General features: G+C 43.7%; 1 protein-coding gene and 1 pseudogene across 3 annotated transcripts; both read right to left on the reverse strand.

The window, feature by feature from the left end:
- Positions 1–8260: 8260 nt before the first annotated feature.
- LOC311132855 (ictacalcin-like) lies at positions 8261–11452 on the reverse strand. 2 transcript variants are annotated; one of them, XM_084166209.1, is made up of 3 exons: positions 11372–11452; positions 10183–10325; positions 8261–9506 (listed from the first exon to the last, which is right to left on the reverse strand). In XM_084166209.1, exons 2-3 carry the CDS (start codon positions 10318–10320, stop codon positions 9366–9368), a joined length of 279 nt encoding a protein of 92 aa, XP_084022335.1. In that variant the 5' UTR covers positions 10321–10325; positions 11372–11452; the 3' UTR covers positions 8261–9365. The 2 variants fall into 2 exon arrangements, with proteins under 2 accessions (XP_084022335.1, XP_084022336.1); XM_084166210.1 differs by having other exon boundaries at positions 11359–11417.
- Positions 11453–20652: 9200 nt separating this feature from the next.
- Positions 20653–23283, reverse strand: LOC311132149 (protein S100-A1-like; annotated as a pseudogene). The gene is made up of 3 exons (XR_014615360.1): positions 23199–23283; positions 21371–21536; positions 20653–20908 (listed from the first exon to the last, which is right to left on the reverse strand). The product of XR_014615360.1 is annotated as a protein S100-A1-like (transcript).
- Between the last annotated feature and the right edge of the window lie 1281 nt (positions 23284–24564).

Raw genomic sequence — 24564 nt, forward strand, 5'->3', positions numbered from 1 at the left:
CTCCAGTCGGTGTCTAGCGGTTTTAAAACAACAAGAAGAAATACGCTCAGACTAACTCCTCGAGACCGACTCAGAGGGAGTTCTATTAACATGAACCAAGGTGCACCGGTCTATGGCCCGTGACGTGAACGGGCAAAAACGGTGAAGAAGGAGCGCCCTTCTCAAATCCAACAGTAATGCGCTGCTCAGTCATGTTGTCAACAAGGCAGCATGGTGCATCGTCCAGAAACATACAACATATTTTTTCCACAAAACATATGTTCGAATTTTCTAACTAGTTTTGATTGGTAAGGCATCTCAGGCGTTTTTATCAAAAGCAATCACTTTTGCATTGGTAAAACACAGAGTCCTACTCATTACCAGCAATGACGAGAGAGCCTACAGGGAGGAGGTGAGGGCCCTGGCAGAGTGGTGCCAGGAAAATAACCTCTCCCTCAACTTCAACAAAACGGAGCTGATGGTGGACTTCAGGAGACCGCAGAAGGAGCACGCCCCCATCCACATCAACTGGGCCGCTGTGGAGAAGGTGAAAAGCTTAAAGTTCCTCGGTGTATACAATAATAGTGAAGACATCAAAACAATTAAATAACACATATGGAATCATGTAGTAACCAAAAAAGTGTTAAACAAATCAAAATATATTTTAGATTTTAGATTCTTCAAAGTAGCCTTGATGACAGCTTTGCACACTCTTGGCATTCTCTCAACCAGTTTAATGAGGAATGCTTTTCCAATAATCTTGAAGGAGTGGCTGCTTTCCCTTCACTCTGCAGTCCAACTCATCCCAAACCATCTCAATTGGGTTGAGGTCGCGTGATTGTGGAGGCCAGGTCATCTGATGCAGCACTCCATCACTCTCCTTCTTGGTCAAATAGCCCTTACACAGCCTGGAGGTGTGTTTTGGGTCATTGTCCTGTTGAAAAACAAATGATAGTCCCACTAAGTGCAAACCAGATGGGATGGCGTATCACTGCAGAATGCTGTGGTAGCCATGCTGGTTAAGTGTGCCTTGAATTCTAAATAAATCACAGACAGTGTCACCAGCAAAGCACCCCCACACCATAACACCTCCTCCTCCATCCTTCACGGTAGGAACCACACATGCGGAGATCATCCGTTCACCTACTCTTCGTCTCACAAAGACACGGCAGTTGGAACCAAAAATCTCAAATTTGGACTCCAGACTAAAGGACAGATTTCCACCGGTCTAATGTCCATTGCTTGTGTTTCTTGGCCCAAGCAAGTTTCTTCTTCTTACTGGTGTCCTTTAGTTGTGGTTTCTTTGCAGCAATTCGACCATGAAGGTCTGATTCACACAGTCTCCTCTGAACAGTTGATGTTGAGATGTGTCTGTTTCTTGAACTCTGTGAAGCATTTATTTGGGCTGCAATCTGAGGCTGGTAACTCTAATGAATTTATCCTCTGCAGCAGAGGAAACTCTGGGTCTTCCTTTCCTGTGGTGGTCCTCAGAGAGCCAGTTTCATAATAGCGCTTGATGGTTTTTGCGACTGCACTTGAAGAAACTTTTGAAGTTCTTGACATTTTCCGGATTGACTGACCTTCATGTCTTAAAGTATTGATGGACTGTCGTTTCTCTTTGCTTATTTGAGCGGTTCTTGACAGAATATGGACTTAATCTTTTACCAAATAGGGCGATCTTCTGTATACCCCCCTACCTTGTCACAACACAACTGATTGGCTAAACGCATTAACAAGGCACACCTGTTAATTGAAATGCATTCCAGGTGACTACCTCATGAAGATGGTTGAGAGAATGCCAAGAGTATGCAAAGCTGTCATCATTTTACATTTTAGTCATTTAGCAGACACTCTTATCCAGAGCGACTTACAGTTAGTGAATAACATTTTTTTTGTTTGTTTTCATACCCCCCGTGGGAATCGAACCCACAACCCTGGTGTTGCAAACACCATGCTCTACCAACTGAGCTACATCCCTGCCGGCCATTCCCTCCCCTTCCCTGGATGACTAGAGATCCTGGTTCGAATCCAGGCTCTGTCGTAGCCGGCCGCGACCGGGAGACCCATGGGGCGGCGCACAATTGGCCCAGTGTCGTCCAGGGTAGGGGAGGGAATGGCCGGCAGGGATGTAGCTCAGTTGGTAGAGCATGGCGTTTGCAACGCCAGGGTTGTGGGTTCGATTCCCACGGGGGGCCAGTATGAAAAAATTAAATAAAGTAAATAAAAAATAAATAGTGTATGCACTCACTAACTGTAAGTCGCTCTGGATAAGAGTGTCTGCTAAATGACGTAAATGTAAAATGTACAATGTAGAAAATAGTAAAAATAAAGAAAAACCCTTGAATGAGTAGGTGTGTCCAAACTTTTGACTGGTGCTGTACATACAATGCATTCGGAAAGTATTCAGACCCCTTTACTTTTTCCACATTTTGTTACGTTACAGCCTTATTCTAAAATTGACTCAATTGTTTTTTCCCCTCATCAATCTACGCACAATACCCCATAATGACAAAGCAAAAACAGGTTTAGAAAATGTTGGAACATTTATTAAAAATGAGAAAATAAAATATCACATTACATAAATATTCAGACCCTTTACTCAGTACTTTGTTGAAGCAACTTTGGCAGCGATTACAGCCTCAAGTCCTCTTGGGTATGACGCTAAAAACTTGGCACACCTATATTTGGGGAGTTTCTCCTATTCTTCTCTGCAGATCCTCTCAAGCGCTGTCAGGTTGGATGGGGAGCATCGCTGCACAACTATTTTCAGGTGTCTCCAGAGATGTTAGATCGGGTTCAAGTTCGGGCTCTGGCTGGGCCACTCAAGGACATTCGGAGACTTGTCCCGAACCCACTCCTGCGTTGTCTTGGCTGTGTTTTTAGGGTCGTTGTCCTGTTGGAAGGTGAACTTTCGCCCCAGTCTGAGGTCCTGAGCAGGTTTTCATCAAGGATCTCTCTGTATTTTGCTCTGTTCATCTTTCCCTCGATCCTGACTAGTCTCCCAGTCACTGCCGCTGGAAAACCTCCCCACAGCATGATGCTGCCACCTCCATGCTTCACCGTAGGGATGGTGCAAGGTTTCCTCCAGACGTGACGCTTGGCATTCAAGACAAATAATTTAATCTTGGTTTCATCAGACCAGAGCATGTTGTTTCTCATGGTCTGATAGTGCTTTAGTTGTCTTTTGGCAAACTCCAAGCGGGCTGTCATGTGCCTTTTACTGAGGAGTGGCTTCCATCTGGCCACTCTTCCATAAAGGCCTGATTAGTGGAGTGCTGCAGAGATGGTTGTCCTTCTGGAAGGTTCTCCCATCTCCACAGAGGAACTCTGGAGCTCTGTCAAAGTGACCATTGGGTTCTTGGTCACCTCCCTGACCAAGGCCCTTCTCCCCCGATTGCTCAGTTTGGCAGGCCGGCCAGCTCTAGAAAGAGTCTTGGTGGTTCCATACATCTTCCATTTAAGAATGATGGAGGTCACTGTGTTCTTGGGGACCTTCAATGCTGCAGACATTTTTTGGTACCCTTCCCCATGGATCTGTGCCTCGACACAATCCTGTCTCGGAGCTCTACGGACAATTTGTTCGACCTCATGGCTTGGTTGTTGCTCTGACATGCACTGTCAACTGTGGGACCTTATATAGACAGGTGTGTGCCTTTCCAAATCATGTCCAATCAATTTAATTTAACACAGGTGGACTCCAATCAAGTTGTAGAAACATCTCAAGGATGATCAATGGAAACAGGATGCACCTGAGCTCAATTTCGTGTGTCATAGCAAAGGGTCTGAATACTTATGTAAATAAGGTATTTCTGTTTTTAATACATTTGCAAACATTTCTAAAACCCTGTTTTCGCTTTGTCATTATGGGGTACTGTGTGTAGATTGATAAGGAAAACATTTAATTTAATACATTTTAGAATAAGTCTGTAACTTAATAAAATGTGGAAAAATGGAAGGGGTCTGAATACTTTCCAAATGCACTGTATATACTGAGCAAAAATATAAACGCAACATGAAGTTTTGGTCCCATGTTTCATGAGCTAGAAGATAAAAGATTCCAGAAATGTTCCATACACACAAAAAAATGATTTCTCTCAAATGTTGTGCACAAATTTGTTTACATCCCTGTTGTTAGTATTTCTCCTTTGCCAAGATAATCCATCCACCTGACAGGTGTGGCATATCAATAAGCTGATTAAACAGAATGATCATTACACAGGTTCGCCTTGTGCTGGGAACAATATAAGGCCACTCTAAAATGTGCAGTTTTGTCACACAACATATTGCCACAGATGTCTTAAGTTTTGAGGGAGCATGCAATTGGCATGCTGACTGTAGGAATGTCCACCAGAGCTGTTGCCAGAGAACTGAATGTTAATTTCTCTACCATAAGCCGCCTCCAACGTCGTTTTAGAGAATTTGGCAGTACGTCCAATCGGCCTCACAACTGCAGACCACTTGTAACCACGCCAGCCTAGGACCTCCACATCCGTCTTCTTCACCTGCGGGATGGAATGAGACCAGCCACCCGTACAGCTGATGAAACTGAGGAGTATTTCTGTTGTGGGGAAAAAAAGCCCTTTTGTGGGGAAAAACTCATTCTGCTTGGCTGGGCCTGGCTCCCAAGTGGGTGGGCCTATGGCCACCCATGGCTGCTCCCCTGCCCAGTCATGTGAAATCCATAGATTAGGGCCTAATTTATTTATTTGAATTGACTGATTTCCTTATATGAACTGTAACTCAGTAAAATCGTTGAAATTGTTGCATGTTGCGTTTATATTTTTGTTCAATATATATATATATATATATATATATTTATACTGCGGACTCCGGCATTGCTCATCCTAATATTTATATATTTCTTAATTCCATTATTTTACTCTTAGATTTGTGTGTATTGATGTGAATTGTTAGATATTATTGCACTGTTGGAGCTAGGAACACAAGCATTAAGCTACACCCGCAATAACATCTGCTAAATATGTGTATGCGACCAATAAAATTTGATTTGATTACTCCACGTGCTTAATCTAGCCTAGGCTACTTTTGTTTTGAGCCGATTTCGCAGCCGTGTGCTTTGAACGGGGCAACTGACGCACGCCCGGGAGGCAGCCCGGTTACAAAACGAATGCATTCACTTTTCACCCAGAGGAAACTCCTTCACCGGGATATCCCGGGCCAGATAATCGAATCCCCTCAGTTAATTGTTAGCCCGCCCCTTGATCGCATCACGAGACTCCGCTTTTCAATTTCCCCACTCACAGAACCGAAGGCATCGCGGGAACAGAGGTCTATCAGTGTATGCAGATGCTTTCTGTCGATTGAATTCCGGTTTAGTCTACACAAGCATACGTTTATCACCCCCACATGAGGCTGCTGAGGGGAGGACCACTCATAAAAATGTCTGGAATGGAGTTCATAGAATGGTATCAAACACATGGAAACCATGTGTTTGATGAGTTTGATACCATTCCATACATTGATTAAAATAAGCCTCTCATAGGCCTACTGTAATAACTAGTAACATTTTTGCTCATGGGGATTCAGGTGGTAGAGCATGCGGATCTGTCTGTCAACTGAAAACAAATGGGAAAACACACTCAACAGGAACTGATAGAAAGTTACAGGTGGCCACAATCAAAGGCTAAAGTGCGCCCTCATGAGGTTATGCTCGTTGAATGCTCGTTCTACACATAAGTAGGCCAGTAGCTGCTTCAAGTTGGGGACTGCCACACACAGTGAGCTTTTCATGATTCGTTTTTCTACTGAGGTCATATCATTTGGTTTGCAGAAAATGAAACGCAAATGTTTTTGTAATGACATGTTATTTGAATAAAACACTTTTTAAATGAAAGATGACCTACAGCAGTGGTTCCCAACCTTTTTTGGTTGCTGTACCACCAACTGAATTTTGCTCTGCCTGGAGTATCCCTGAAGTACCCCCTCATGTGCATTTTACCATTAGGCCTATGGTCTCATGAGTCTTCTCAAGTATCACCAGGGTAGTACTAGTACCCCTGGTTGAGAACCACTAACCTACAGCATATTCAACAGATAATATTGTTATGAGAATACATGGTACATTGAGTGCACAATGTTAACGTTCTCTAAAATGGCTTTGGAAGCATTGTTTGCCCATGGGCATCAGTTGAACCAGACTCACTGCAGTAATTAATTAATCTCATATTAATTTACTGAATAGACAGTGTTTGTATTGACTTGCTGTGTGTTATGATTATGGAATTGAAAAATAAATAAAAAACAAATGGCCATATACACTTAGTATACCAAACATTAGGAACAGCCCCCCCCCCCCCCCCCCACAACAAAGTGCCTATTTAAAGCCCTCCATCTGTCACTCAGAAACGTATTATAGTGTCTCTGCCTGCCAGCTGAAAATCTTTGCCAGTGTGTGCATGTGTAGGCTACCTGCCCCTCCCCTCCGAAGCATAGGCTACTGTAGTGGTAGCCTACTGACGTTACAAGCGTGATCCAGAAATGAGGGAGAGAGATTTTTAATTAGAGACGTGGATTCACTTTTTGGGGATTTTCGGACAATTTGGGATGATGCACACCTTGTTCAGACAAGTGTGTGCAACATCCTAAATTGTCATAAAATCAAAAAATGGTGGTGGAAAATTATGTTTTATGAAGACAGTACACATTATTCCTGTTTTCCTATTAAACCTAGTTTACATTTTAGTCATTTAGCAGACGCTCTTATCCAGAGCGACTTACAGTTAGTGAGTGCATACATTTTCATACTGGCCCCCCGTGGGAATCGAACCCACAACCCTGACGTTGCAAACGCCATGCTCTACCAACTGAGCTACACGGGAGAAAAGTATGCCTTTGCAGGATGCTTTATGTACAAGCTGGTCCACGGGAGTGTATTACCGGGAATGCAAATCAATCCTAGACGATAGTACAGGCTTCTGATGTTAACATGCAAGAAACCATTGTTGCATCAATGGTTGTAAAGATGGGGAGAGGTCTCTCCGTAATAAAGAGATGCTCTGCTTTTTTGACACCACACTCCACAAAGCAAGTCCTGCAGGCTCTAGTTTTATTTTATCTTGATTATTGTCCAGTCATATGGTCAAGTGCTGCAAAGAAAGACCTAGTTAAGCAGCAGCTGGCCCAGAACAGAGCGGCACTTCTTGCTCTTCATTGTAATCAGAGGGCTAATATTAATACTACACATGCCAGTCTCTCTTGGCTGAGAGTTGAGGAAAGACTGACTGCGTCACTTCTTGTTTTTATAAGAAACATTAATGTGTTGGAAATTCCTAATTGTTTGCATAGTCAACTTACACTTAAGTGATAATGCCCGAGAAGCCAGTGTTTGGAGGATATATTGGCACGGATGTTGTTAGGCCCAAGACGAAGTCTCCGTCCCAATATATCCTCCAAACACCAGCTTTGAGGGCATTATCACTTTTATACATATTTTCATTAAAAACGTTATTTTGATTAATTTATTCATACTATTTCTTCCTTCCACAAGATATAGTCCCGACACAAATCTAGGGTTGCTACCTAAACCGACTGCTCGTTTGTTCTATCGGATCGGTTGCCAAAGACGCGACCCAGTCGTTCGTTCTAAATGTTCCATTGCCATACTGGCTGGCAATGTTCTTATCCCTTGCTTGCTAGCTAGCCAACTACGGCTAACTTACAGTCACGTCAAACAGTGCAGCCAGAATAACAAAAGAGTAGCTGCATTTGCATTTGTTTAAGCTGTTTTCTAGTGACATTTATTTGGATACATCCATAACAATGAGCTAATGAGGCGCCATTTCACCTGGCATGGAAAATGTACTCTCTCGTCAGGACACTGTTGTTCAGAGGAGCTAGCCAACAGCACAGCTAACACAATCACTTCAAACTGAAGCTGGAAAGACTGCAAACTAGCTGCACTTCGTTTCGTTTTACCTTTTTTCAATTGACATTTTTTTGTATATATCCATAACAATGATGCCAGCTGATTCATGATTTCGACTGGCTGAGAAACGCTGCCTGCCTTTCTGTCTCGTCCTGACTCCGGACATGTTCATTACTATGGGACAGCTGGAGATTGAATTTGAATATTGAAACAATGTTGCAAATGTCGAAGAGACAGACAGCAAGGTTTATACAAATCTCTGCTGTTGGAAACTAAATGTTAGTCTAAAAGAAATGTGAGATAATGTCTAGATGCTTTTTATAGTGGAGATCAAGCTTATAAATTGCCTGGCTGGGCTGATGAGACAGTGGATTGCGCAGTTAGATGGAACAGAGTAAATAGGCATTTTAATGTAATAGATTTAGCCGGTGGTAACTTGTGGAATAGACACTGGCTGGAATGCGGTTTTAACCAATCAGCATTCAGGATTAGACCCACCTGTTGTATAAACAGCACTGACATACACACTTACCCCACCAGACATGCCACCAGGGGTCTTTTCACAGTCCCCAGGTCCAGAACAAATTCAAGGTGATGTACAGTATTATACAGAGCCATGAATGAGTGCATGGAACTCCCTTCCATCTTATGTAGCGCAAGTGAACAGCACACCTGGTTTCAAAAAACAAATAAATCAACACCTCACATCACAACGCCTCTCCCCCATGTGACCTACTTGTTAAGTGTATGTGCTGACATGTGTGTACTGATATATGCACACACACACACACTACATGTTAATGTTTTTAAATGTATGTAAATTGTAAAGTCTTTTTTTTGTCTGTAATGTCTTTTTCGTTATGTGTCGGACCCCAGTAAGACTAGCTGTCGCCATTGGCGTCGGCTAATGGGGATCCTAATAAATCCAATTATGCTGATGGCAGAGTCAGGAATAACATAAGCAGCATGAGTCCATGGCCCCATCCTGCCTGGTGTCAACGGTACAGGCTGGTGGTGGTGGTGTAATGGTGTGGGGAATTGTTTTCCTGGCACACGTTTGGTAGTAGTTCACTTCAATCCAATCAAGACATAATTGCTCAACTTTTGGTTGTTTTTGGGAGAAGGAACAATTCATTAAATCAATGATCTAATCTATTGAGTTCTTGAGGAATCATAATCACAACTTTAAACAAAACCTCAGTGAGAAAAACCTGAGTAAGAAACATGTAATATGAAGAAGTGACAGCAGCACACAAAAATTACACCAGACCAGGGCAGGCTGAACATACTCATCTAATTTGTTTATCGATGGACTTTGCATTACAAGGACATTACTATTATCTATTACTGTAATATTACTACTCTAGACTGCTTCACTGTGTTTGCATGTCATTGTCCTCCAAGTGTATCTCCCTCCTGTGAAATCTCTCTGTTTAGTTGAGAGAAAATTGAAGTCTCTTCATGCAGTTCTGTATGATGGCCGCTAGGTGGCGTAAGTGCTCTACTTCTTTATGAAGAAGTCATTGCACATCACCGTGAGGCAGGACACCAGGGTGACATACTCCTTGAAGTCAACAGTGTTGTCTTTGTTAGAGTCCAGGTCCTTGAAGATTCTGTCCACTGCTGACTTGTCACTGGCTTTCTGCAAACAGAGAGAATGCAGAAGAAAGAAGGGGGAGGTTAATAATTTCTCTATCCGATGGGGTCCGTTTCAATATTTCGGGATGCCATTGCTGGAGTTAGCAAGCATTGTTTATTTGAGATGTATTCAGAAACGGACCCCATCTTTCCAGCTTTCCTATTCTGCCCAGCCCAATGAATCTCAGAAGAGAGAGCACTGATCCAGCCTCTAGTGCAGGGGTTTCAAACTCAATTGCTGGAGGGCCTCACCTAGTTGTCTAGGTCTTCACTGGACACAAATTGAAAGGAAATAACAAAAATCAGCAGACACACCCCACTGGGCAAAAACTGGTTGAGTCAACGTTGTGTCCATGTCATTTCAACCCCAAAATTAAATGTGATGATGTTGAATCAACGTGGAAAACTGATTGGATAAAAAAAAAGTTAGCAACATAAGGGAATTTCATATTTTTTTCACCCAACTTTGAACCTAAATCCAATGACATGGTACAATTTTTGTTGATTTCACGCTGAATTCACATTAGTTGACAACTCAACCAAATGTAAATCAAAACTAGACGTTGAACTGACGTCTGTGCCCAGTGGGACGGCCCTCCAGGAATTCAGCTTGACACACCTGCTGTAGTGCAACAAGAAATCTGATCCCAGATCATTAGGACTTGCTCAGTCTCACTCACCCCCAGCATCTCCCCTAGTTCAGCCTCGAGCAGCTCTTTCAGCTCGATCTTGCTGAGGGTGAACTTGTCCCCCTCCTTCCCAGAGTACTTGTGGAAGGAGGCGATGAGGAGAGACATGGCCTGCTGGATCCCAGACATGGTGACTATAGTTGAAGGGGAAACAGAGAGGGACACATAACCTATTAGAAGCACTATATAAAAAAGTTTCTGGACATTATTGTTCTAGCTCACTATAGGTAAAGATATTTTTTGTGCATTCTTTCACTCTCAAAGCATGAAAACTCAATTCGGTGGGGCATTAAACCATTTAAATGAATTCACTGAGAGCGTATGGTTGTTGCTTTGCATCATGGCTTCTGTCTCTTGTGTTTTTCTCTGTATTTTCCATGGAGAGGGAGAAAAATAAACCCTGGTTTCTGCAGAGCCCATGTTAGCACCATATTCCCTACATATCCCTGGTCAAAACAAAGTAGTGCACTACATAGGGAATAGGGTGCCATTTGGGAGGCAACCATGGTCTCTACCACAGGTTCTATGGTGAAAGACACAGGCACTGTTACGGCAACGCCCTGCTCTCCTGGTAATTCACATGACTCCAGATGAGGAAACAGGTAAAGGTCTGGGCAAATCCCATCTGTGGATTACTCTCCTACTTAATAACACTCGACCATATTTTTCCATATGCTGTGTGTTTACCCTAAGAGAGTCTTCTTTAATCTTCTTGTGTGTGTGTGTGCCCCTGCTATTTAGGGTGTGGCTGAGGGAGGAAAGGGTAGAGCCAAGGTAACAATAGCCAGATGAAACAGAGAAAAAATGAAGGAATTAAAGAATGAATGAAGGGAGAGTAAGAAAAAGGGAATGAGAACAGGAGAACCAAATATTGTCGCTTTCCGGAGATGATACATACTGAGTAGTGTGCACAGTGATATGTTAAACCCAACCTGTCCCGTGCAATGTAAAACACAATACTACAGAATGACTGGTTTGCAAGCCTCAGTTATGCATTGTAATAAGACAACCACAATAGGAACCAAAGAAGGACATTTCGTTTTAAAGTGAGCGAATATCAAGAGAAAAATGAAAGTGCCCAAATCAAAACATACTAAACGAGGATTACATTTAAAAACTCTGCAGTAACATTGAAGTTTAAACATTAGTTAAGAAAACTAAGATTACATTTTCTACTCACCGAGATGTAGGAAGAATGACAAAGCAAAGTAGAAAGTTAGTGTACGGAGAGAGTGAGAGACTGATGGAGAGAGGGATGTAATGAGTGTTTCATACATCACCACACCCTCCACCCCTCCCTCTATCTTGCTCCTTAAATTCTCTTCCCCCTCTCTCTTTCTCTCTCTGGTACATTAACTATTTTACTCTTCTCTTCATTCATTCATTTATCGTTCATTTATCATGTTACCTGATAGTGTTAACAGTCTGAATATTTACATCACATTGCATAATAGTGGATGTTTAGCTTGGTGCACCTGACATGGTCTAAATCCTTGCATTATATCCAACCATTAATTCCCAAGACTTTAGATGCAATACAATACATTCACTGCCGTTCTCACAATATAGGTAAAACAACGCATTTAGATAAAGTTTACTTTGAGCTTATGACCAGCATCCTATGGTTGTATTGTATGTTGACCAGAGAGTGGATTTGCTTAAGAATTATTTTGATTGCAAAGTATTAAAGCCCATAATTTATTATTGGCTGCCAAACAGGCCTACTTTTGTAACTTGTTCGTAATGCAAATGGGTGACGCTAACATTGAATCTGCCAACTAGTATGTCTTATTGATACTGCGTTATTGACAACACGTTCTTGATACTGTGCACTGGTGGTTTAAAGTTCACATACAGTGTAGTGTCCTACAGACTTGAATTACATTGTACTTATGGATAAGGACAGTCATACTGTAGATACAGTATACTGATGTACATATAATATGAGTTCCATTCGAACAGTAAAGATAGCACATTGCAAAGTTGACTATATGAGAACACATTCAACTTATTTAAGTGTGGTAAGGCAGCAGATCTATAATTACATTTCACTCAGGATTGCGTCCCAAACGGCACCATATTCCCTACATAGTGCAATACTTTTGATGGGCCCTGGTCAAAAGCACTATAAAGGGAATAAGGTGCCATTTGGGATGCAGGTTATGACTGGATATGTGTTTAACAGAGGGAAATGAACACAGCTTCACAGCTCTGCTTGTCTGTGTGAATCATGCAGTATCATTTATATAATTACAACATGTCCCAAAAGCCTGCGGTTTCCTTGGTCACAATTAACTTCAGTCTCCAGTTAGATTCTTAGACGCATTTAAAGGAATTGCTTCACAACTTCACCAAACATCTTTCAACTGGGAGGCATGGGCTGTATTCACTAGAGGATAAATAGTTTACAATATGTATAAATGACGTAATTGATTGTGATTTGCATCAAATGTAATGGGATAAACATAATCTCTGTAAAGCCTGGACTTGTTTAGTGCCACTGAGGTAAACTGTAATGTACTGTACCTTGAGTTACAGTACTATAATACTACTGTATTTACTGAGAAGAAAACACTTTTACTCGCCAACACATATTACATCATTTCTGTATTGTAGCTCTTCACATTAATCTCTGGTTTTACTTGCACTAAAATATATGACATTATATGACACACACACACACACACACACACACACACACACACAAAACAGGCCTAGGCAGAGTCTCTGTCCGGTGCTCTTTCTTTGTTGCTTTGAGAAATTATCATCAACTTCATCTTGTGATACTCTTCTAAAGCTTGCAAGAAGAAGAATAGAAACCCTGACCCACACACTGTTGCAAGATTCCAACAGTTTGTTGAGTTCAACATTTTGAGTCAGAGTAATTCGTCAGGCTTGGTTCTGTTACTGTAAAGCTTGAATTGGAGACAGAGAAAGATGTGCTTTATGTACCACTCCCATAACTCCCTGCATGCTTTTAAAAATGTGCATCTAGATTACTGTGTGGGGCTGGTTCTCCTTCAAATCACTCATGTGTGTATGTGTGTGTGTGTGTGTGTGTGTGTGTGTGTGTGTGTGTGTGTGTGTGTGTGTGTGTGTGTGTGTGTGTGTGTGTGTGTGTGTGTGTGTGTGTGTGTGTGTGTGTGTGTGTGTGTGTGTGTGTGTGTGTGTGTGTGTGTGACTCAGTGAGGAAGCTGAATGTGTGTGTGTATACTAGTTCCAGTCAAGTTCTGCAAACAGAGTTCCTCCTGACTCACTGGATAAACCTGGGAGTGTTATGGTAGTGAGTGGGTCCACTCTTCCTCCACTGTGATTTAATTCCACATTTCTGAGGTTGACATGACCATGAGCAGATGAGTCAGACAGGCGCCTGACTGAACATAATTATAAACATCTGAGCGTCAGGCCCATCTCCACCATTGCAACCAATGCAGTCTTGGTGGTCATCGTGTGTGTGTGTGTGTGTGTGTGTGTGTGTGTGTATGTATGTGTGGGTGTGTGCATAAATGTGTTTGTGTGCATGGATGTGTGCATGCGTGTGGTCAATGGTTTAATCAAGTATGCATGCATTATGTGCACTTTCTTGGATTTCTGCATTTGTCTGTACGTGTATACATTGTATATATTTCTCCTTGGAATTCGTCCTTAATTCAACAAGTCTTCAAGATAGCATGAGCCTCCAACACAATAGGATCCAATTTAATGGTCAAAATGTCACCTATGTTTGGTATCTATAAGAATACCATTGAATATCCCCTTGACCTTAGGATGTCGCAATATGTACTCGTATGTTATATCTCATAATTTACATTTTAGTCATTTAGCAGACACTCTTATCCAGAGCGACTTACAGTTAGTGAGTGCATACATTATTTATTTTTATTTTTTATTTTTCATACTGGCCCCCGTGGGAATTGAACCTACAACCCTGGCGTTGCAAACGCCATGCTCTACCAACTGAGTGTCACACCCTGGCTCTGGGACTCATTATGTTGAGCCAGGGTGTGTTCATTTCTATGTGTGTATTTCTATGTTGGTGTTCATTCTAGTTTGTTGTATTCTATGTTTGCCTGAGTGACTCCCAATCAGAGGCAACGAGTGTCAGCTGTTGGCTGGTTGTCTCTGATTGGGAGCCATATTTAAACTGTATGTTTTCCCTTTGTGGTTGTGGGTTTTTGTTCCGTGTTCGGTCATTGATACCGTGGACGTCACGAGTCGTGTTTTGTTTTGTATTTTGACGCTTTAACTAATTAAAGTCATGTTTGTTCATCACGCTGCGCCTTGGTCTACTCCTTACCTCGACCTTGACAGAAAAACCCACCATGCAACGACCAAGCAGCGTGTCCAGGGGCAGCCCTTGGGGTGGACATGGGAGGAAGCGCCGGGAAAGGCCCTGGCGAAAGAGGAGCAGCGTGTCCAGGAGCAGGCAGCCTGGACATGGGAGGAGATATTGGACGGTAAAGGGTCCTGGACTTGGGGGGAAATCCTGGCCGGGATGGATCGCCGGCCATGGAGTGAGACAGTGGAGAGGCGACGGAGAGAGGAGCAACGGCGTGATCAGGGTCGTCGTCGGACGGTCGTGAGGCAACCCCAGAAATTTTTTAGGGGGGGGCACACGGCATGGACGACGGGGCTGACGGAGGAGAAAAGGGGGCGGATCCAGAAGGCCACCAGGCCAGGGGTTCACCGCCCTGTACGTCCTGTGCGGATGCCTCACACAGAGTGTGTGAGGGTAGGCATTCAGCCAGGACGGGTGGTGGCCGCTCTTCACTCCAGGCCTCCTATCCGTCTCCACAGCCCGGTTCGGCCTGTCCCTGCTCCACGCACCAAGCCTACGGTGTGCGTCGCCAGCCCAGCCCGGCCTGTCCCTGCTCCACGCACCAAGCCTACGGTGTGCGTCGCCAGCCCAGCCCGGCCTGTCCCTGCTCCACGCACCAAGCCTACGGTGTGCGTCGCCAGCCCAGCCCGGCCTGTCCCTGCTCCACGCACCAAGCCTACGGTGTGCGTCGCCAGCCCAGTCCGGCCTGTCCCTGCTCCACGCACCAAGCCTACGGTGTGCGTCGACAGCCCAGCCCGGCCTGTTCCTGCTCCACGCACCAAGCCTACGGTGTGCGTCGCCAGCCCAGTCCGGCCTGTCCCTGCTCCACGCACCAAGCCTACGGTGTGCGTCGCCAGCCCAGTCCGGCCTGTCCCTGCTCCACGCACCAAGCCTACGGTGTGCGTCGACAGCCCGGTCCGGCCTGTTCCTGCCACCCGCACGAAGCCTACGGTGTGCGTCGCCAGCCCAGTCCGGCCTGTCCCTGCTCCACGCACCAAGCCTACGGTGTGCGTCGACAGCCCGACCCGGCCTGTTCCTGCCACTCGCACCAAACCTACGGTGCGCGTCGCCAGCCCGGTCCGGCCTGTTCCTGCCACCCGCACCAAGTCTAGGGTGCGCGTCGCCAGCCCGACCCGGCCTGTTCCTGCCACCCGCACCAAGTCTACGGTGCGCGTCGCCAGCCCGACCCGGCCTGTTCCTGCCACTCGCACCAAACCTACGGTGCGCGTCGCCAGCCCGGTCCGGCCTGTTCCTGCCACTCGCACTAAGCCAGGGGTGCGAGAAGTCAGCCTGGTAAGGCCCGTTCCTTCTCCACACACCAAGCCAGGGGTGCGAGTCGTCAGCCTGGTAAGGCCCGTTCCTCCTCCACGCATCAAGCCAGGGGTGCGCGTCGTCAGCCTGGTAAGGCCCGTTCCTCCTCCATGCACCAAGCCAGGGGTGCGAGTCGACAGCCTGGTAAGGATCGCTCCTGTTAAGTCCAGTCCTGCTCCAGCCGGCGGGGCCAGACTGGACCAGGGGTACTATGGGGGGTGTATTGGAGGGTGGTGGTCAAGGCCGGAGCCAGAACCGCCGCCGAGGAGGTATGCCCGCCCAGCCCTCCCCTGGTTTGTTTAGTTGAGGCGCGGTCGCAGTCCGCGCCTTTAGGGGGGGGTACTGTCACACCCTGGCTCTGGGACTCATTATGTTGAGCCAGGGTGTGTTCATTTCTATGTGTGTATTTCTATGTTGGTGTTCATTCTAGTTTGTTGTATTCTATGTTTGCCTGAGTGACTCCCAATCAGAGGCAACGAGTGTCAGCTGTTGGCTGGTTGTCTCTGATTGGGAGCCATATTTAAACTGTATGTTTTCCCTTTGTGGTTGTGGGTTTTTGTTCCGTGTTCGGTCATTGATACCGTGGACGTCACGAGTCGTGTTTTGTTTTGTATTTTGACGCTTTAACTAATTAAAGTCATGTTTGTTCATCACGCTGCGCCTTGGTCTACTCCTTACCTCGACCTTGACACTGAGCTACATCCCTCATGGTGACACAAACATATTTTAGTTGTCTGTGAAGATGTTTGTGTTCTCATATGATGCGTTGGTAATATATATATGTGTGGATGTGTGCCTGCTGTTTATTTAGCTATTGCTCCTATATGTGAGCACTGGGTAATAAAGGCCTGGGTTGTGTGTGTGTGTGTGTGTGTGTGTGTGTGTGTGCATGCGTGTGTGTCAGTGGGACTCTGTTGTTTCCTACAGTATCTTACACAATTGAAACATCAGTCACTCGGGACCCTGGGACTGAATACCTCCCTCTGCAACTGGATCCTGGACTTTCTGACGGGCCACCCCTAGGTGGTGAGGGTAGGTAACAACACATCTGCCACGCTGAACCTCAAAACGGGGGCCCATCAGGGGTGTGTGCTTAGTCCCCTTCTGTAGTCCCTGTTCACCCACGACTGTGTGGCCACGCATGACTCCAACACCATCATCAAGTTTGCTGGTAGGCCTGTTCACTGACGATGATGAGACAGCCTACAGGGAGGAGGTCAGAGACCTGGCAGAGACCTCTCCATCAATGTCAGCAAGACAAAGTAGGTGATCGTACCCAACTCCTTCTCTCAATCTAAACGCTGTTATCTTTAAAGGAGAGAAAATATAAAAGGAGGAGCACACAGTAGAGGTTAATGTAAGCAGCAGGGTGATGTGGTTGTTTGTGTATGTGAGGGTTGACAGTAACACATAGAATAAGTAGACCTGGGTTGTATTTATTAAGGCACATCTTAGCAAATCCTTCTGCAACGGAAAATGAGAACTAGTTTCTCGTTGCACTCATTCTTGTAGTCCCTCCCTTTTTCAGTCAGTTTTCTTCCATATAACCATGAGGTGCCATAGCTCAAGTTGAACAGTAGGATTGCCATACTCTCCTGACATCTAGTGGTCAAATATGGAACTGTGGCCTGATCACAGTTATTCCAGAAACAGAAGATAAGAACTTTGGTCAGAGCCAAACCTTGTACTTGTTTTTAATACATTAGACATACTTTGAGACAGGCATTGTAAATGGAACTACATGTGTTAGTTTTATTGAACTATCCAAAATGGAAATTGTATCTAAATAGTTGAAATCGAAATTCTCTGAAAACATTTCTTCTGAGAATGAGTTTACATATAGACTCTCAAATCAATGATCAATGACTTCCAACCCAGTGAGCAAAACTGGTTGAAAATATTTTGTTTACATTGCAAAACTGGTTGAAATTATGTATTTTTAACCAGTTTTGCGCCCAGGGAGGTGGGAACGTATCTAGTGTTGTCTCACTTAAATTACTGTTTTTTGTTGTTGTCTCATTTAACACAGTCCACTATAGAGTTTTACAGTATTCTGTAAAATGCACATAGCACAAAGTGAGTAGAAATGATGTTATGAGATGATACCGAGAGAAGTCCCCATTCTAAAACCCTTATGTGTGTCACATGGGCGTGTAACTCATGTGGACACACTGTTTATACTGTTTGTGCAACCTCCCCCTCCACCCACGGTTACCTAGCAACGCCCCTGTTTGCCTTGTAACCAATAACATTGGTTGGCAGCAAAGTAGGCCCTACCTAAGTATACTCAGAGAACAAGAGTGAGAGAAAGAGAGAGAGAGAGGGTAGGCCCTACCGAGAGAGAGAGAGCGAGAGAGAGAGAAAGAGAGAGAGAGAGGAAATAACAGCTTATCCGGACCCTGCTTCTGTTACCCAACTTGCACCAGACTATGACACACAATGAGAAAGGCCTTGTTGGAAAATAATGATATGAAAATATAGCCCACTATGTGTCCTATAATTCAACCACCCTACAGTTATTTTGATGGCCTCTGTTACATACAGTGCATTCGGAAAGTATTCAGACCCCTTGACTTTTTCCACATTTTGTTACGTTACAGCCTTATTCTAAAATGGATTAAATTGTTTTTTCCCCTCATCAATCTACACACAATACCCCATAATGACAAAGCAAAAACAGGTTCAAGTCCGGGCTCTGGCTGGGCCACTCAAGGACATTCAGAGACTTGTCCCGAAGCCACTCCTGCGTTGTCTTGGCTGTGTGCTTAGGGTCATTGTCCTGTTGGAAGGTGAACCTTCGCCCCCAGTCTGAGGTCCTGAGCGCTCTGGAGCAGGTTTTCATCTAGGATCTCTCTGTACTTTGCTCCGTTCATCTTTCCCTCGATCCTGACTAGTTTCCCAGTCCCTGCCGCTGAAAAACATCCCCACAGCATGATGCTGCCACCACCATGCTTCACCGTAGGGATGGTGCCAGGTTTCCTTCAGACGCTTGGCATTCAGGCCAAAGAGTTCAATCTTGGTTTCATCAGACCAGAGAATCTTGTTTCTCATGGTCTGAGAGTCCTTTAGGTGCCTTTTGGCAAACTCCAAGAGGGCTGTCATGTGCCTTTTACTGAGGAGTGGCTTCCGTCTGGCCACTCTACCATAAAGGCCTGATTGGTGGAGTGCTGCAGAGATGGTTGTCCTTCTGGAAGGTTCTCCCATTTCCACAGAGTAACTCTGTCAGAGTGACCATAGGGTTCTTGGTCACCTCCCTGACCAAGGCCCTTCTCCCCCGATTGCTCAGTTTGGCCGGGCGGACAGCTCTAGGAAGAGTCTTGGTGGTTCCAAACTTCTTCCATTTATGAATGATGGAGGCCACTGTGTTCTTGGGGACATTCAATGCTGCAGAAATGTTTTGGTACCCTTCCCCATGGCTGGTTTTTGCTCTGAAATGCACTGTCAACTGTGGGACCTTATATACACAGGTGTGTGCCTTTCCAAATCATGTCCATTCAATTGAATTTACCACAGGTGGACTCCAATGAAGTTGTAGAAACATCTCAAGGATGATCAATTGAAACAGGATGCACCTGAGCTCAATTTCGAGTCTCATAGCAAAGGGTATGAATACTTATGTTCTGTTTTTTATTTTTAATACGTTTGCAAAAATGTCTAAAAACCAGTTTTTACTTTGTCATTATAGGGTATCGTATGTAGATTGATTTTACATTTTAGTCATTTAGCAGACGCTCTTATCCAGAGCGACTAACAGTTAGTGAGTGCATAAATTTTTCATACTGGCCCCCCGTGGGAAACGAACCCACAACCCTGGCGTTGCAAGCGCCATGCTCTACCAACTGAGCTACAGGGGACTACATATGAGGAACAATTTTTATTTGATAAATGTTAGAATAAGGCTGTACCATAACAAAATGTGGAAAAAGTCAAGGGGTCTGAATACTTTCCGAATGCACTGTACAATCAAATCAAACACAAAATCCAGAATGTATAAACTGTATTGTATTTCCAAATCAAAATGTTGCACAATTTTCAACCTAATCGTGTATTTCCTCAATAAAAATAAGAATAGACAGATGTCTGGCCAAAGAGCATGAGGACAGAGGGTGTGTACTGCGTACTGTCATGTAGAACATTCTGAGCATTCCTCTCTGTGGTTCCAAGTGAATCTTTATCAGTAACACAAGGGAACTCCCTCTTACTTCTGTGTCAAATCCAGGTGGGATTTACATCATAAGTATGAAAATGTATGTAAGTCGCTCTGGATAAGAGTGTCTGCTAAATGACTGAAATGTAAATGTAATCTGTACAAGACTGAAATCACAGGTAAAGCTGTGAAATGACATGGTATATGGGGTCTTTATTGGTCAGTTTCCCAGACACACATTAATCCTAGTTCTGGACAAAAAAGCAAGCTCAACAGAGATTCTCCATTAAAAGTGCTTTTACTCCAGGAGGCTGCTCTACGAGGCTGCTGATGGGAGAACGGCTCATAACATAACATCTGGAAACCATGTGTTTGATATATTTGTTACCATTCCACTCATTCCGCTCGTCATTACCACGAGCCCGTTCGCCCCAATTAAGGTGCCACCAGCCTCCTGTGGCCTAATCAGTGTCCAAGAAGCCACCCCTAAGACTATTATGCTTTTTTTTGTAGACAAAGATATCAACACACATCTACAATATTTGTATTCTAATTTAACTCCAATAGACTAGCTATAACACATGTACGACCTGCATCTATAACTACTTTCTCTCTAATGCATGCACGCAAGCACACACACACACACACACACACACACACACACACAAAATAATGACAACAACTCCTTGGTTTTTGTGTTTAATGACAGTGTGATCATTACAAAAGTGAAAATTACAACCCTTCTTTTCTCCGTGCCCCTTCCTCCTCTCCTCTTTTCATTCCTCACTTCCCCATCTTCTTCTTGTGCATCTGGTAGCACTGTTCACAGGCGATGACAGACCCACAACGAGAGAAACAAACTCCTCAAAGTTCACCTCTCCATCACCATTAGAGTCCAGATCCTTCATGATCTTGTCTACTGTGGCTGGGTCCTTCTGAGACTGAAAGGAAGACAGGGATGTTTTAATACTACTAATGTAAATACTGTAGTTTCACTAACAGTAATAGGGGACAACAGTTGAAGTCGCTACTCTTCATTGGGCAGATACATGACAAGTAGGGCAATTTTTTTTGCGGACCACCTGACCAAGGAAAACTCTGGGCCCTATTACCTAAGCCCCTGAGTTTTTCCTGGTCAAGTCACGTGATCAGGAAAAACTCCTGGCCCTAATCATAAAGTGTGCATGTTTTCTGTATCAATTAACAGGGAGTGCTACTACAGCTAATAGTAGATAGTAATAGAGATAATATACTATACATCCCAAATGGCATCCTATTGCCTAAACAGTGCACAACTTTTAACCAGAGCCCTATAGGCCCTGGTCAAAAGTAATGCACTATATAGGGGAATAGGGTGCCATTTGATACACAGACATAGTAGAGATAGTAGTAGAGATGGCCACCTTGAGGAAGCCAGAGAGTTCGTTCTCCATCAGGTCCCTAAGCTCACGGCGGCTCAGAGTGTTGCCACTGCCCTCCTTAGCAGCATACTTGTGGAACACGGTGATCATGGACTCCATGGCACGTTCTAGTTCTGATGGCATGGTTGCAGGTCTAAGTTAGGTTGCACTGAGAGAGAGAGAGAGAGAGAGAGAGAGAGGAGAGAGAGAGAGAGAGGAGAGAGAGAGAGAGAGAGAGAGAGAGAGAGAGAGAGAGAGAGAGAGAGAGAGAGAGAGAGAGAGAGAGAGAGAGAGAGAGAGAGAGAGAGAGAGAGGAGAGAGAGAGAGAGAGAGAGAGAGAGAGAGAGAGAGAGAGAGAGAGAGAGAGAGAGAGAGAGAGAGAGAGAGAGAGAGAGAGAGAGAGAGAGAGAGAGAGAGAGAGAGAGAGAGAGAGAGAGAGAGAGAGAGAGAGATTTTTTTTTTTTGAATGACAGTAAGGGATATCAGTTTCTTTCTCTGGAATTGATCGATCAAAACCTCCATATGCTGAATATTGCCACTGATATGGAAAGCTAAACAAGATTTAGACACATATTGACTTTTGTTGCTTGAGACCCTCAGGGTAGCAAAGCATTCATGTGACTAACTACATGTATCTTTATTCTGGCATACTTTTTTATTTTGTAATTTTTTTTACAGATACTGTACTTTGCAAGATGTTGGCTAAAGGAACTATATTTCATGAGGGAATTTCGTAATCTCTCTCTGTGTGTGTGTGTGTGTGTGTGTGTGAGTGTGAGTGTGAGTGTGAGTGTGAGTGTGAGTGTGAGTGTGAGTGTGAGTGTGAGTGAGTGAGTGAGTGAGTGAGTGAGTGAGTGAGTGAGTGAGTGTGTGTGTGTGTGTGTGTGTGTGTGTGTGTGTGTGTGTGTGTGTGTGTGTGTGTGTGTGTGTGTATTTGTGTGTGGGAATGGCCATGTTGAAGAAAATCAGTACCATGTGCCATATGCCCTGCCTATTCCGATGAGTAATGCTCACATGAGTAATCCAGAAAACCACCAACAAAAGTTGATCATAGATTCACTACTAAGTTATTTTCTCTCAAATACAGACCACAAAATACATTCACATACACACCAGTCAGATACAGAGAGTATAGTGAAAAACGTAAAAGAGAGGTAGTGAAAAAGGGTGTGGTATGAGAGAAGAGAGAAAATGACTGAACGTGGAAAAAATGTCCAAAACCGAGGAAAGTAGCGTAGAAGGAAAGACAAACCAGACTCGAGAAAGAGAGGTTGCACCAACACGGAGGAAATAAGTGTGTGTACTTCCACAGTCAGCTCTTAACCCATTCATTCAAAGTGAGCCACACCCTTATTTCAGTCAATTTCTTTCATGTCAAATAATATAAAAAACTCAGATGATCTTTTAGACAAAAAAATTATAATGCACACAATTATAATGCTATAATTGTTTAGTAAACATTATAGGTTATATATCTATGTGTTGACCATGCTCTTTTGCCCTTTTGACAAATGTGATTATTTTAGTTATGAAACGAAGTTTTAAAATCCTTAATCAACGCAGAACGCCAAAAAAGATACTGTAAGTCTGGACTGTAAAAAGTGACTGTTAGTAGACTTTTATATTTACATATGAAAAGTATGACAACTACCCCATAGAAAACTGCACTTCATAGCCAATCGCACAAGACTAGTTCCTGAGTTGGAGGAAGAGATCAGATAGGATTAACATAACTATTTAGCCTGAAGCGACTTTTTACATTCGTAGACAAATAAATTGACTACCAGTCAGACAAGAACAGGAGTATACATATTAGAGGCTGAATTCTTACCGTTCACGAGTGTGGAGTTGGCGATTGAGAAGAGGTTGAATTGTGCAGAGTAGAAAAATATTGCGTCTGAGAATTTATAGACAAGCGCCGCCCTATAGCCTATGCGCTGCCTTGAGTGAAGTAATGATACCGTGGATATATTGAGCAAGATAGTAGTAGGTCTTTGATAGTAGGTTACCTTGGTAAACCTTGCAAACACAGTCAACGAATATTTTACGTGGTGTAATTAAAAGTATTAACATGACTAACTCATTTACAAGTAGGGCCAATTTTAATTTGATAAACGATTAATAGCCCTAAGTTTTATTAATATCCGACTTATACACAGAATAAACGAGATAGGTTAATAGTGACAATTGAGAGTGAGGTAAAGACAAATAGACATGATAAACGATAATCGATTGTAATGACAATAATAGACAACTTGTTTGAGCAAGCACTATCATTACAGTTGTAAATAATTAGCCCGGCAGTTGTAGCCAGTATTTATGATGGTGACCATCCCTGATACTGCATGTAGTGTCTTTTTCCTGTGTGATTTGTATAAATCTGGGACTGGTCATGATGATGTGTGAGGCCAAACCTATAGGTACCTCCCAATTGGCACCCTATTCCCTAAATTGTGCATTACTTTTGACCAGAGCCCTATGGGCCCTGGTTAAAGGTAGTGCACTATGGAATGGCTAATGGCATTTGGGTGTTTTTTTTATATGAAGCAGCTACAACCTGCTGCTCCAATAAGTCACCCACAGTACACAGTTATGCTCTTATCATCAATAAGATATAATACTAATTTGCTTATTCAGATATCCTCAGCACACAGTGAATCAAATCATTTATTTTGCTTCAGATATAATTTGTGGAAATGTATGGAAACGAATGATGTGCGGGTTGACTCATAACACGCAGTTCCCGCAGGGTGGGGCGGGTTTAGGATCATGAAATATTGTGTGGATGAAGGGCGGGTGGGTTATAGGCGGGTTGAATAAAGAGAAAACAATACCTTAAACAATCCATAAATGTATCATTCTTGTGCAATTTATATCTATAGGCTACATCAGAGGAGGCTGGTGGGAGGAGCCATAGGAGGACAAGCTCATTGCAATGGCCAGAATGGACTAAATGGAATGGATTCAAACCATGTGTTTGGTAGCATTCCAATGATTCCATTCCAGCCATTACAATGAGCATGTCCTCCTATAGCTCCTCCCACCAGCCTCCTCTGGGCTACATTGAGGATTATCTTTCATTCTTTTAGGTTATCTGGCATTATTGCATAAGCATAAGCTTTAAGGCCTAACTGTTTGCACGCCAAATAGGCCTACCTACAAGCCAAGAAAAAGTTAATGTCATCCACAGAGGCAAA

This window comes from Coregonus lavaretus, assembly GCF_964263955.1.
Source record: "Coregonus lavaretus genome assembly, chromosome: 7".
NCBI classification, from domain to species: Eukaryota; Metazoa; Chordata; class Actinopteri; order Salmoniformes; family Salmonidae; genus Coregonus; species Coregonus lavaretus.